This window comes from Delphinus delphis, chromosome 17 (assembly GCF_949987515.2).
Source record: "Delphinus delphis chromosome 17, mDelDel1.2, whole genome shotgun sequence".
Lineage (NCBI taxonomy): Eukaryota > Metazoa > Chordata > Mammalia > Artiodactyla > Delphinidae > Delphinus > Delphinus delphis.
The window spans coordinates 73,533,428-73,548,504 of record NC_082699.1 but is presented as its reverse complement, the minus strand read 5'-3'; the positions used below and the strand labels follow the sequence as shown (position 1 = coordinate 73,548,504).

The window sequence follows — 15,077 nt, the reverse complement described above, 5'->3', positions numbered from 1 at the left end:
GTATTAGATATTATAAGTAATCTAGAGATGATTTAAAGTATGTGGGAGAATGTGTGTAGGTCAAATGCAAATGATATGCCATTTTATATAAGGGACTGGAGTATTCATGGATTTTGGTGTCTGTGGAAGGCCTGGACCAATCCCCTGGGATCCTGAGAGATTACCATACTAAATGTAAGTTAGCTATACTTGTTCCACAGTATGACTATGAAATCTTGCTGTGGACTAGAGCAATTATACGACTCAGCATAACCCTGCCTTAAACCTACACTAAGGATTTGCAGTAAGGAGGACTAGGACCCAGACAACTAACACTTAGTCTTCACATCATTAGCTATTCCTGTGTTAACTGGCAAATTCAAGTGGAGAGTAAGAATGTGAGACTGAAATTTAAAAAATCTTTTGCCTCTATAAATAAGATTCAGCCCCAGGTTCCTCTTTTGCAGAAACTCTTATTAAGAACTTGGCTCTGCTCCAAGGAAAATAAGGTAGAGATCATTCAAAACCCCTTAATTCCAAATTATTCATGATAGGAGTTGCTTGACGAGGACACCTCTCTATGCTTAATGTTTACCATAGTAACTTTTTTCTAGTAAAAATTTGTTTAAAATGTCCCTGAGCTTGGAATCAGCTCTTACATACAGAAGTCTTTTTTTTTTTTCGAAGAATATACTTTAACTACATTGATATCACCACTGGGGTGACATTGAGCAAGTTGCTTACGTGCCCTGAATTTCTCTTGCCCCATCTATAAGATGGGATAACAACTCTTATTTCTTGCTATTCCTTATAACCTTGCAAGGCTGTCATGAGACTTAAGCATCCGGCACACATAAAGCACCTGAAAGAGTACCTTGCACGTGGTAGTCAATCAATTAAATAGTCATTACCATGCATTAAGGAGGATACTGATGAGAATTTTCATAATTATTACTGAGGCATGGGACTAGAGGGTTTGAGTTACTATTTAAAACAGTACAGGGCTTTACTCGGGAGCTCAGAGCATTTAGCAGGAGTAATTTGGCTGTTGATTTTGAGGACATCTGACAGGAATGACTTTTGCAGCTTCCCTGGAAGTGTGGATGTTATTGGAATTTAACAGAACTCACCTCCCTAGCGTTTAGCCCATTATGGCTTTTGGCCCCTAGCTTGGCTCAAATTGCCAGTCCAACAGAAAGCCTGAACGGTCTGCCCCGTGGCAAAATTGTGGCCTGCAGGGGGTGGATCCTGAGCCCCTTCTTCAGGGAGAATAAACTGCTCACTCACCCATGCTGCAGCCTTTCATACCGACACTCACATAAAATACCAGGAGCAAATCCTACCTCTAACTTTACAGTAATTCTGGAGGAGCTGGAGGGCCACTCAAACACATGCCTGGCATGATGCTGCATGCCACCTGAGGTCATAGGACAAACAGCACAGAGAGACTGTGATGATGATTCATTAAAAGCACAGTCCGCTCCCTTCCTGGGGTCACCTCATTCCTTCTTCCTGAGTTGTTGTGAATATTCTGGATATTATTTCAGATTTCTTTAAGCCTCTTGACTTAAATGGTAAAAGTTACCTGAAAGTCTGCCTACTACTGTGTTCGTGCGTGTGTGTGACTCTATGTATGTATGTGTGTGTTTGTTCCTCCTGAGTGGCTTTTTTAAGCTAATCGTCAGCTTTTGGAACTGCGCATAACAATTTTCCAGTAGTGATAGTCACACATAGTTAGACCATCCAAACACTTGGAAGCAATTTAATAAAGACTGGAGGCAGAGCCATCCTTAATTGGGTTCCAAAGTTAAGAATGTAATGTTACTTGTATGAGCAGCTCAGCAAATTTGGGGTACAAACATGGCCATATTGTCTCCTTTTCCAGTGAAGGTGTTGAGTAGAGCTTGCTGCTAAAACAAACAAACCCCCCAATTTTCATTTATTTCTTGCTCGTCTAACAATCCAAATGAAATGTTTCTAGGTGGAGATTAGCATTCTTCCACAGAGTGATCCAGGGATCCAAGACTGATTACACTCTCTTTCCTGGACAAGGCAGCCACACACTTACTCTATGAAAAATGGTTTCCCTAGTGCTTCCAGGAAACCTTTAAAGCAGCCAACTTAACTTTCTGGCCCTTCGCTTGATAGAGCTAGGAGGGGGAAAAAAAAAAGTATGTAAAAGCTTTATATTCACTGGGGCATCCTAGCGTATTGGATTGTTGGAAATGCAAGAACCAGGTTTTAGTAGATGAGGGTCTATGAAACAAAGAGGCTTTGGAGACTACCTTCATATGTAAAGTGGCATAAACAAATTGCAAAAATGCATAAGCTTTTATTTTTGAAGGAATCAGTTAATAGTTTTTGTAAGATTTGTAGTTAGTGTTCAACATGTTTGTTGAATCCAGCCTTTTGAATCATGCCTGGAACTTAGCTGCTCAATTGTTGTTTATTAGAATTAATAAATGAATGGTAATGCTATTAGTCTAATAAGCACTTTGAAATATGCACAAATCGTTAGAAATAACTTTGTACAATAAATGTCATTTAAATTTCTGAGATGATAACTGGTAGGCAGTCAATAAATATTTATTTATTTGTATTATCAAAGGTTTAATCAGGATCATTTAAATTGCCAAAGTAGACACAGATGTGCCTTGAATATATTACAGTCAGGACGGCTACACGTTGAGTACTGTACAGAGGATGTCATTCATATAGACACCCATGTAAATAGCTCCCCCTAGGGTTGTGCAGTGTACAGCACCCACATAGCCGCTAATCTCAATGTATCAGTCTGAACAGGCTATGAGGGTAGAACAGCTGGTTTCCCTAGCTCATCACCAGGACTGATTGAGCTGGTCGGCTAACCGGGTGGATGTGGGTTCTCCCTTCCCCGCTTCTTCCTCATTCACCACCTCCCCCTACAAGTCTATGTTCTGGTCAAAGATGTTGACCTTCCCAGAGAGGGGAGCGTGCCCTTCAGTCAAGGGTGTGCTTGTAACTCTGTGGGAGCCCCACTCCAACTCCAGGGGCCTCTTGGTACTGTAAGCCTGGAGCAAGAGACTCTCTCCAGACAGGAACCAAATGTTCTCCGCCTCTTCCTAATGAGGTACTTACCCAGTGTCTTTTTTCCTAACCCAACTTTTTAAGGATTGCCTTTTAAATACTAAGATTCACCTTAGCTCTTCATGAACTGACCATGTTACTAACCCAAAAAAGTTTTCATTTTCTAGCCTCCAAAACGGCCTCAGCTGGGTCCTTCCTAGCCCAAAGACCAATTTTACACATTTTATCCTTACATGTGCAACATCTGTATCCTCAAACTAAGTAATCTTTATTTCAGTTACAGAAAAATAATTCTGGAAAAAACAAAGAAAAAGAAAAAATATGACCCCTCCATTTAGCTTGACTTGTACATACTGACTGCAGGTAAGGCATCACATTTCTTCCCGTTGGAGCACAGGGAGCACTGATCTCTCTGATAAGAAGCAGGAGCTTCTTATCAGTCATGACAAAATAGATGTCCAAGTCATCCTCACCAGCAGTACTACCACCATCACAACGGCAGCAGCAGCAGAATACCTTCCGTAATAGTCCATTTCCAAGTTAGGTGAACTTGAAATCAAATCCTGGCTTGGCCAACAACTAACAGTGTGACCTTGGCCCAGTCGTGTCCCCTCCTTAAGCTTTGATTTCCTTATCTGCAGAATGTAGATACCAATGTCTCCTGTATAGGGTTGCTGGGGGATTAACTGAGCCAATGAATGGAAAGTATTAAGTTTAGTCCCTGATACATGGTAGGTTGTTTTGTTTGTAGAAAGAAGTTTTATTCGGGGAGATACACACTCCACAGACAGAGTGTGGGCCATCTCGGAAGGTGAGGGGGTGCATGGTAGGTTTTTAATATCTCATTACTACCCTTTCATTCATTTGTTGTTACTTTAAGTACCTACTTATTACTTCCGTGATACTGGGCCTGGCTTTGTGAAGAATCAAAGAAATGTAATACTTTTTTTTCCTTCATGGAGCTCATAATCCATTCATTTATTCAGTAAACAATTATTGAGTATCTATCCTGTGCCAGGCACCCTGGTAGGTGTTAGAGTTCCATACAGGTATAAAATATGCCAAGACCCCTGCCCTCAAGTAGCTCACATTCTAGTGAAGATAAGACATGTGAGCACATAGAGTATATTCACAACACAGAATAAGAAGAGCTATGCCAGAGGGATGAAGCATGACTGTCCTCATAGACCTAGAAAGCACAGATGCAATTAACCTGGTAGAGAGGGCCTGGGCAGAGAATCGCAGGTAGGTGAACCTGTGCACAGAGAACATGGTATGTATGAGAAGCTGCAAGTTTTCAACACCCACGGAGCAGAAGAGTTCTTGCAAAAGTAGTGGGAGACGTGGCTGAAGAAATTGGTTGAGGATGAAGCATAAAAAACCCACTGAAGTGTGATCTTTTTTCCTGAGGAGGCATGGAGGGGCCATGGAAGATTTTTAAGCTGTTTGAGGACATGGTCAATTCTCTGGCTTTCAGAAACGTCCCTCTGGAGTCTGGGATGTGGTGAAAGTTGGGCTGGACCTGCCAAGATGGAGTGAAATGACCAAGTAGGAGGGTTTTGTCCAGATGAGAGATATGAGGGCTCACATGAAGCCTGAGGGCAGTTCATGGCTACCACCGCCATTTAAGAGGAAGACGTTATGGGACTCAGAGACTGACAGACAGAGATGGGGATAAACTGAGAATGACTCCTGCTATTGGGTGTTTGGCAGTGCCATTCACATGATGAGGAATAAGAGGACTAGATTTGGTAAGGATTTACACACATCTACACACACACACACACACACTCACACACACACACATAGGTAGTTAAATAGCGTAGCAGAGGGAGAACAATATTACACACAGGGATAGCACCAGGCTTTAGATTCTCGTGCCCAGTTAGGCAAAGGAACAAATGCTACCAGTTCAGAGTAAGCAAACACTGCTTGATCTCTTTTCCAAGACTCCTCTTGGCATAACTGTTCCCCTTTTCTGGGAGGAACATCACTGACACACCTTGGAGGAATCTGCTTGATATCCTTAACAACATTTGAAAATCTCTCATTCTAGGTCCACAGCAGCAGTTAAGAAATCACCTCTTTTTCCCTGGATTTCCTACTTCTTGCTCTGCTCAGTATTTTATGCTACTGTCAAAGCCTTCCTTCATTGCATGAGTGTGACCATGTAATTTCTAGTGCCTTTTAGAGTAGTCCAAGATTTATAACTTCCCAGAAAATCTTTGGTTCTGAGATATAAATACAAAGTAAAGTCTGCCCCTAAGAACTTTATGCAGTAGGCAAGGAGCCCATTCAGCCATTCAATACCTAGTTGTTCTATAGCTGTGGTACTGAGGTTAATGCTGGAAATGCAAAGTGGACCTAAACATGTTTCCTGCCATTAGAGGGTTTTACATCTGATGGAGAAGGTAAATAAATCAAACTGTAAAGGAACGGGTAAGAAGCAATATATTAGACCATAAGATGCTATGAGAGCAAGGAACAGGAACAGCCAACCCATACCTGGATGTTCAGAGAAGTTTTCTCTAGGTGACCTGTGCACAAATCACAGAAACAAAGTCTACTAGAAACAATGTCCGAAGCAAGGAATGTACCAAGTGCTCAGGAAAAGGGACTAATTCATTCTGAATAGATCCAGCAAGACCTTTTGGAAGCAAGTACGTTTTAGGTGGAATTTGAAAGGCTCAAGTGAATTAATTTCTGGAGAGAAAGTGGGGAATATAAGGGCATGTTTGAGGAGCTGGTGATGTCCTTTACCAAGACCAGATTTAGGTATTTTGGGGAGGGGGGGTGTATAAGACAGGAAAGGAGACAAATACTTTTAAAAAGTTAACAGCACATCTAGAGTTAAATAGTTCTATATCATTCAAGAAATACCATGAGACAGTAAGTGATTAAGAACTAAGTCAGAGAAAGGACTAGAAGCACAAGGAACGATGAGGTCACCAGTGCGTCTGAATCATAAGGTACCTGCACAGACCTGAGGTCACAGGCCTTTTGTGGGCTGGAGAAGCATTCTTACTTACTCAGTGGATGCTGGGTAAACATTGGTTAACTGAGTTAATCTTTCCTCAGGTAGCTAGAAATTGTGGAGGAACTGGAGCTCCTTGCTACTGTGTTTACACTTTAACCAAAACTTTAGAAGAAATTTAGGCTCCCCAAGGGAACTGAGGAAAGCACCATTCTGTTGCTTGTTCAGGGACAAATCGAGAGCCAAATAGCTGCCCTCCAAAAATTGCACCAAGGCTGTCCAGCCCTTACGTCCAGAGCTCAAAACTTTCGGGGGCATGGGAAGAGAATTGGTGTGGATTAAAAAGCGATCCACAGAGAGCAAAGGATCTTTACATGTTTTTCTGTAGTGTGTTTTTTTTCCCCTCTCCCTGAGGGAAGGCCATGTAGGAAAGAGTACTGAACTTGAAGCCTGGGTCTCTGCCACTACCTGACATTGAACAGGTCACTTAATCTCCCTGAGTCCTGTGTCCCCATTCGTAAAATAAGGAGGCTGTGGACTCCACACTAATAACTAAGTGTTTGGGCTCTACAATTTGCCGGGTGAGGCGTTTTCCACGCTTTTACTTCTCACAACCACAATGGTAGATTTTAGTAACCCTATTTTACTCAAGACATTCAGTTCAGAGTGGTTAAGTAACACGTCCAAGGTCACACAGCAACAGCGGCCGGGCCGGATTGCAAACCGGGGTTGCCTGACTCTCACACCACGCAGTCCCAGTTCGATACCAGTTAAACACCCCTCTACTGGGCCCCGGAGTTCCCTTCCCCTTCTACCGGACCTCCTCCCCCTCCACCCACCTAAACTTTCAGGCAATTCTCACCTTTCACCACCGGGCATGCTCAGTCGCTCAGGAAAGGTTTTCGCTCTGCCTTGGGAAATTTTTCACGCCGCTCTGGCAGCCGAGGCCGCCCCGCCCACGGCTTCTCCTCACTGGATTGGTTGAACTCAGGGAGGCTACCAGGAGGCCCAGATGACCTCCCAACTCGCCCCCGTCAACGCTCTGGGCGCGCGCGCTCCGAGCGTGCGTGCGTGCGTGCGTGTGAGTGAGCACGTGAGGCCCCGGAACGTGCACAGAGGGCGGGGCAGGAAACAGGCGGCAAGGGGCGGGGCTTCCGTTGCCATAGCAGTGACGTCAGGCGTCGGGGAGCGAACCCGGCCCCTTCCCCGCGCGCGCGCGCGCGCACACACACACAGAGACATGCACACGCGCGCGCATCGCCGCTCTCCCTGAGACACACTGGAGGGAAAGGTCAAACTAAAGGCGAGGGAGCCGGGAAGCCGGAGGGAGCCGCCGCAGCCGCTGCGCGCCATGACGGACGCGAACGAGGCTGTTTTCTCTCCGCCGACGCCGCCGAGCCGCTGCTCTCGCCGCGCCCCCTCCCCCGGCACTCGCGCGTCCGCGCGCCCCCTCCCCCCGGCGCTCCGGGCGCGCGTCGGGCCCGGGGCGCGCGCCGGCCGGAGCGGGAGAGGGAGCGGGAGCCGGAGCGGGAGCGGGATTGGGAGCGGGAGCGGGAGGGAGGTTGGGGGCCGCGGCGGGCGGCCCGGCGGCCTCCTCGCGCGACCCCGGAGCCCCTCGCCCGGCCCCTCGGCTGGAGCCCGCCAGGTGAGTGCGGTGGGGGGCGAGGGTGTCAGGAGCGGACAGGGCACCCGGCGAGCTCAGCCCCCCTGTCTGACCCCTTCCGGGGGCGCTGACAGGCGCGCGGGACCCGGCCTCTGGGGGGCGTCGCGGGGTCAGCCTGTCTGGGGGCCCCTTTTGGCGCCCCCTGACCCTCGGGGTCGGCCCCCGGATTGATGGGGGCTCGGGACCCGGGGGAGTGCAGCCTCCGGGCAGGAGTTGGCTGGGCGACCCGGCCGTGGGACAGGCGACGGGAGGCAGGTGGGCCCCTGTCTGGGGCTTGGTAAAGTGCGGGGAGGGGGCGAGGGGCCCGGCCAGGTGCGCGCGGGGGGCCCGCTGGAAGCGCTCAGGAAATGTTTGCTGGGAGTTGGGAGAAACTGCCCTGGGGACCGAGGCGCCTTGCTTTTGCCCGGGCCAACGAAAGTGGCGGATTTTACAGCAAAACTCGGGGGGAAGCCTTGCTGGACCGGACGAAAGCGAGAGGGACCCGGAGGACCCGCCTGTATGGGGACCAGAGACGAACAGATCTGCCTGTGGGTAGCACTAGGGCATGATGTGTGGACGTTGCCATGCCAATGTTTGATGTTTGTTGCTTATGGTTATTTTAGGACTAAATGATATTTTTTAAAAAAAAGTTATTACTAGGGAGAGAGGGAACTGCTTGAATGGTCATGAGCTCTTCCCTGTGTGTTCAGGAAATGGGTTAATCTTTCACATCACCACCCCCCCCAACTGAATCTATGCCCAGTGGACTTTAAAAATAATAAATACAAAACTCTAAAGCCCCGAAACGAGGTGATGTTTTTCTGATGAGTTTCAGGTGTCAGGCCCCTGGTTGTGTGAGAGAGAAATAGAAGCAGGACAGCGAAGTACTTGATATGCTCAAGCAGTCGTCTTTTTGTCATAAGCTTTGGAGCCCATCAAAGTGGAGTTTAGTTGTAACTGCCAGGGTTAAGTAATCACATTGACCCAGTGCCGCCCACCAATCAGGAGCTTCCCTGAAAGTAACTTGGAAGACTGCTGTCAGCCCAGTTCTCTGCTGATTGTGAATACCCAGTGCTTCTGCTGACTTCTTTCCCCTCTTTAGTTTTCTACTATTATAATGCATGCAACCTGTTTACCAAACGTTGGAATGAATTATCCATAGCTGAATTGCTCTCCGCTAAGTCACTTTTAAATTTTCAGGTGCTACCTCTGATGTATGTTTGTTTCATATTTGAAAGTTGTTTGGAAATTTGAAATATAGTAATTTCACATAAGGGTTTTTTGCGTATAAGTCCAGCTTAAACAGATTATACCAAGTGGGTAATGTGTTTTAGAGTTTAAATCTCATCCAAGAAAACTTCTGGTTTTTGAAAGGTTGGGGATTGTGACAGCTGAGGAAATGTCCAAAGGAATCTTTGGTAAAGAATGAGGGAACACCGGGACACCTGGTGAATTTCACATTAACTGGCAGGTTCAGCATATACAAATTTACTTCTTACCTGAGCATTTCTGATATGCGGGTGCTTCTTCGGTTGTTTATGGACCTTTGGTTATTCGTCTTTTTTCAAGAAGTTCTGTCAGCAGAGACTCTCACTTTGAAATTGAGTCGTTGTAGCATGTAGCCAGGGTACCAAAGGTTTTCAGTACAAGACGTAAGGGAGGATTTTTCAGTTTGGTATCTTGTTAATTCTTTCTGTGCAGCAATTTTTGTACCTGGTTGTACCTGGTTCTGTGCTGTGATGCCCCTTTTAACGTCTTGCTCCTGTGGCTGTTACTGACATATGTCTATATACAATTCTGTAATGGGGTTCTTGAATGTTAACCACTTAGAACATCATTTCCTTTCCTGTTCTATATAAATACATTTTTATTTTTATTTATCTTCCTTCTCTCTTTTTAAAGGGAACTGTAGAACTGGGCAAATCAGCACTTACTCAGCATACCCCCCTCCTGTATGTCTCGTTGACCTTGGTGCCATTGTGGAGGTCATGTGTTCATGGAGATCAACAGTTCTTGAACAGTTTCCTCCAGGTGACAAAGGCACGTGGGAAAGTGATTTAAGAAGTGCATATCTTGATTTTTTTAAAAAATCATTTTAATTCGGCATTTATTGTGATCATTAGCAAAAATAATTTGTTGACCTATCTTTGGGAGTACATACATTTCTATTTTACATTAAAAAATCACTTAATTTCTTTTTTCGACTTTCCTAGTGTTGTATATTCTACTACAGATGAACAGCTGGTTTTTTGGGTGACATTTTTAAAACTTGGGAAAGAGAGAGAAGGGCAGTAATGCTGGGATGTATTTAGCCCAAGAAAGCAGTTACGCTCCACTTCAAGAACTTTGATATTTACAAGTATAAGATTACAAAACAAGTAGTGGTTAGTTATGTTATATGAGACTTCTAAATTTTACAAAAAGGATTCACTAAAAGGTGCCTTCAGATAATTAATCCCTTTTATGTGGTACTTATCAAATGTGATTTGATTTATGAAAAAATCAGTTGTCGTACAACAATTTAAGAACAAATTTTGGGGATGTCCCTGCCCGTCCAGTGGTTGGATCCCTGGTCGGTGAACTAAGATCCCTCATGCTGTGCAGTATAGCAAAAAACAGAAACCAAAGAACATTTTTTGCATAATGTTAAGATTCATCAGTGTGTTCCTTGAATTATCCGTTTCCCCAAAGTGTTTGGGGGCAAAGTTAATATTTATGGGCTTGCTAAATTCAAAGTTGTGCCACTTATATGCTATCTATTAAGGTTTTAACTGAATGGAAAAATTGCCATGTGATCTAGAGTTGTACCATTTAGAGTACATTGAAACCAAATTAGAATGCCAAAATTTTATGGTCAGGTTTGTCTGGAATCCTATCCAAGGTAGTTTAATTAGTAAGGTATCAAAAGCAGCTTGTTGTAAGATGCTCTCACTAGGACGGTGGTCCTGCAACATAGGCCAACAAGTGGTAATACCCAGACTTCAGCAAAGTCAAAATAAATAGATTTGGTCTACAGTCCACATGCAGTGAAAACCATCACCTTGAATTTTTCTCTAGGTGCAAATTATTCTTCAGAATTAAAGGCTTGATTTTCCTAAGCTGTAATTGTGTTTGGGTCACTTGTGAAAAATCTATTTTGATAAAAGAAAAGCTGCATACTCTGACTTTCAAGGGAGCTTTTTTCTCTCTTTTTTAGTGCAGTTGGGTTTATTTGAAATCGCAGGAGATATTGAATGAAGTACCTGGGGAGTTTTCATTCTGAAATCATTTTACTTTGATGACTTTGAAAAAAGGAATGTGAGCTAATATGAGTAGAACTTGCTTATGAGTTAGCTCAAACTTTATGGTGGGATAAGGGGGAAAGGGAGGAACTGGACACAAACTTAATTAAGGATAATCAATCAAATTTACTTTGCTTTATGCTATTCATGCCTGGCTGTGTAAGAGTGACACCCTTCCTCCCCAATTTTAGAGAAGTCTTATTCCTAGAGAAGGGATTTAAGGGTTAAGAGCTAAGCATGTGAGTATATGTGTTCAGAGTATCTTTTGAGCACTTTAATAGTTTTTTGTTCTTGTGCATGAGACGGAAAGCAAGAAATTATTTTCATGTTGAATATGGGTTGAGAGCACAACTTTCGGATAACAGGCACAGTTTTATTGCTCTTAACATAATTGAATATTATAAAAATTAAGGGAACAGCTAGAATGATACCATTGATTTTTTTTAGTATAGGCTGTTAGTTCCTTTGTTGAACAAATGAGTAAAAATGAAGATTGCGGCTTCCCTGGTGGTGCAGTGGTTGAGAATCTGCCTGCCAATGCAGGGGACATGGGTTCGAGCCCTGGTTTGGGAAGATCCCACATGCCGCGGAGCAACTAGGCCCGTGAGCCACAACTACTGAGCCTGAGCATCTGGAGCTTGTGCTCCGCAACAGGAGAGGCCGCGATAGTGAGAGGCCCGCGCACCGCGATGAAGAGTGGCCCCTGCTCGCCGCAACTAGAGAGAGACCTCACACAGAAACGAAGACGCAACACAGCCAAAAATAAATACATAAATAAATATTAAAAAAAAACAAAAAACAGTTATTCCTTTAAAAAAAAATGAAGATTGAAGTTGTGATGTTAAAAGAAATGTTTTCAAGTTTTTTTCGTTTTTCGTTTTTTTTAATTTCAAAGAACTGTCTCAAAGAATTGCTAATTTAGAGCATAGGTAAAAATTTCATTACTTGGATTTATCATTATTGAGGGAATGTAATTTAAAATTTTTTTAAATACATGCAAAAAAAATAAGTAGACTACTGCATTTTAAAATATTTGTGCCAAGATCTGTGAGAATAGAAATAATGATTAGAAATTTTAATTGGAACTTAAGGCTGATTTATGTTCTTTATTATTTAACCCAGTGTCACTTTCAAATGTCATTTACTTTTTTTTTCTATAAAATGCAATCAGTAGTGCAACATACTTTATGTAAAATTGGATTTTTAAATAATATTTGGTAGACTTCTTAAGCATAAAACATTACCTAATACTAATAAGTATGTTTAAGTCCACTATATAGGATTTTTTTAAGTTTTTAGACTTCGTAATCTGCAGAAATTTGGGCAAAAATTTTAGAAATAAGAAAGGCTGAGCTCAGAATTTTAGTCATAGATGATCCTGTAAATTGCATTTTCCTCACTGGCCTTAAAGGGTTTTCTTTCACTGTTACGTATTTATATTTTGCAGACTCCAGTCACACTGGTTTTTAATGTCGTATCATCTTATCTACAGCATCAAAGTTCTTTTTTAAAACTGTCCTCTTTATTTTCTCCCAGCTGCTCCATCTGGGAGATGGTTTGAATCTCAGTTATTGAGGGTGGTTTAATCAGAAGTTATTCTTAATAGAAAGGTTATTGCAGTTTTCACAAACCAGGGAAAAATATAGATTTATCTTAAGATAATTTATGAACCTCTTTGTATTAAGGCAATGGCAATTTAACATTGTATATAATTTAATATTTCTAACTATTACTAGTATTTGTTCTAAGTTAACTTTACTTGAGGTATTGTTAAAATCAACAGAGTGGTTGTACAGTCTATTTAAAAAATATCTATTTGTCTGCGGAATATTTTTCCAAAAAACTTGCCCCTAAGTGGAAAAGACATGGAAATTTTACTCTGAAACCTTCTACTTGAATATATATCAGTAGTTAAATGTGTATAGTTAAATGTTTGATATTGGGTAGTGTTTTGATAGTTACATATGAGGACTCTTTGTACGTTTTTGTAGGATTACTTTAAGTATATTTTTATTTATAAAAAGCTTTTGTTTATAAGTCAGTTTGTTCTTAATGATTATTTGAGAATCCTCAGACTTTTATATTTGAAAAAAGCAGCTTCCCTAAACTGCATGTGATAAAATTTATTTTACTATAATGAAGAGAGTTATCTTCATCCCAAACAAATTTATAGCAGAATAGTTGGCTATTTTTGCAAATTTAGGGAGTGTAGAGTGTGCCCCGAAATGATGCATTGAATACTAAGTTTTGGGCTGAGTTTGCTATATCATACGGAGAAGGTATTTTCCTTATAGTAATGTTTACATTGTTTCTGTTTAAGGACCATTTCTTAAACATGTCTGTAAGTGAATATATTGTACATGTTGGTCGAATGATATATTGAAGAATTTAATTTGTATCCTGTGCCTGATTCCCCTCTTCCTCCTTTTAATAATTGTCACTGGTTGGCTTTGAACCACATGCTATGAGAGAACTTTTAACGCATGATAAGAGTGGCCCAGGGTGGTTGTTGGTATCTTATGTGATAGAGAAAAGTGAGATTGTTCTTTAACTTTCTTTTAATATGTGTTAAACATTGTTTTGAACATTTGTTTTTAATCCGTCTATTTTTAAGCGGATGATACTTTAAAAATTCTCGAGACTGTGTAAGTGGTTATGTTCCGCACAGTGGGAAAGGAGAAGGGTAGAGGGAAGGATTATAGGGATTTGATTAAGTTGTATGAAGTGAGTATAATCGTTTTGATATAAAACATGTTAAATTAATCATTATATACTTTTTCCATAGAAGGGTTATCTTGCTTTTTTTATTAGCACATCTCACTGTGAAGAATCAAGACTAGTGAACTGCAGGAGAGTCATATGCATATCTTTAATCAGTTTTACATGTTATTGCTGGGGACATATTAGATGGCTATGAGGAAGATAAGCAGTTTCACACTGAAGGTCATTTTCAGAGATCTTATTTAGAGCTCCAGATTCTATAAGGTGGCAGAACAGATTCTCAAGGGATAGCTGGGGAAGCATCTTCAGGTACAAAGTCATTGTTAAGAAAACAAGTATACCAATCTTTAAAAAATTACTTAATACCAGTTACAATCATATATCCTATATTTTCCAGCACTGTACCAGTTTTGAATATTCTGTGGCCATAAATACACTAGTATTTGTCCAACCATAAATCCTAACTTTTAGGTTAGAAAATGTAGTCACTTAAATTATAGCTTAACTCATAAGTGAAAAAGCTGATTATCTTCCTTTTTCTATATTATAACTTTTGTCATTGATTTTGAAGGCCTAGTACTATTTGCTTAGTTCTATGTATTCCTAGTTCTGTGAGTGAAGAGAAACTATGAGAATGAATCCTGGCACCTGAGAAGTTAGAATCACATTGGGAGAGGCATAAAGTAAATAAAACGCAACTGTGTGGCTATATTAATTCTTCCTTTGAAAAGCAGTGGTTTTGAAACTATTCTGTGAAGGGTTCATTCCAAGCATATTCATTCCAATTTCTACCAGTGCAGTTTTACGTTGATCAATTTTCTTTTTTTCTTTTTTTTGTGGTACGCAGGCCTCTCACTGTTGTGGCCTCTCCCGTTGCGGAGCACAGGCTCCGGAGGCTCAGCGGCCGTGGCTCACTGGCCCAGCCGCTCCGCGGCATGTGGGATCTTCCCGGACCCGGCCACGAACCCGCGTCCCCTGCATCGGCAGGTGGACTCTCAACTACTGCGCCACCAGGGAAGCCCTACATTGATCAATTTTAAGTGTGAATGTTTGCATAAGATTTCATGAAATCAGGGTACTATTGTTTAAAATAAAAAGTGTGTTAACCACTATTGTTAGCATATTTGATCTTATCAGTGTCCCGCTTAAATCCTTGAGATGCTTGAGTCTTTTTATATTATGACTTACAAGACTTCTTTATCTAGCTCCAGCTTCATCCTTCATCTCTTAGCACTTTTCCCTTGCTTTCCTTCTAAACTTTGCATTGTAGTCCTACTTAAATAGCTTGACATTCCCCACGAGGAAAATGTTCTTTTACATTTCCATGCCTTTGCACATGGAACTGCCCTCATCCTTGTCATGCTGGGGGAACTCTGTTCCCTTGGAACCTTGGTCATCGCTCCATAAAAGCACT

At 42.2% G+C, this 15,077-nt stretch overlaps 1 protein-coding gene and 1 long non-coding RNA gene across 8 annotated transcripts in view; one reads left to right on the top strand and one right to left on the bottom strand.

Moving 5' to 3' along the window:
* LOC132413289 (uncharacterized) overlaps positions 1–6,975 on the bottom strand; it is a 445,109-nt gene extending 438,134 nt beyond the window's left edge. For both annotated transcript variants that reach the window (XR_011246238.1, XR_009516685.1), the window contains exon 1: positions 6,882–6,975. This is a non-coding gene — a long non-coding RNA (uncharacterized lncRNA). The remainder of the gene's footprint in view (positions 1–6,881) is intronic.
* Positions 6,976–7,272: 297 nt separating this feature from the next.
* The window catches only part of LOC138413865 (WAS protein family homolog 6-like), an 89,162-nt gene continuing 81,357 nt past the window's right edge, over positions 7,273–15,077 (top strand). For all 6 annotated transcript variants that reach the window (XR_011246235.1, XR_011246237.1, XR_011246234.1 and 3 more), the window contains exon 1: positions 7,273–7,664. Coding sequence is in view for 2 of the 6 variants with exons in the window: in XM_069539991.1 (XP_069396092.1) it covers positions 7,371–7,664 (294 nt within the window). In the remaining 4 variants the exon portion in view is untranslated. The remainder of the gene's footprint in view (positions 7,665–15,077) is intronic.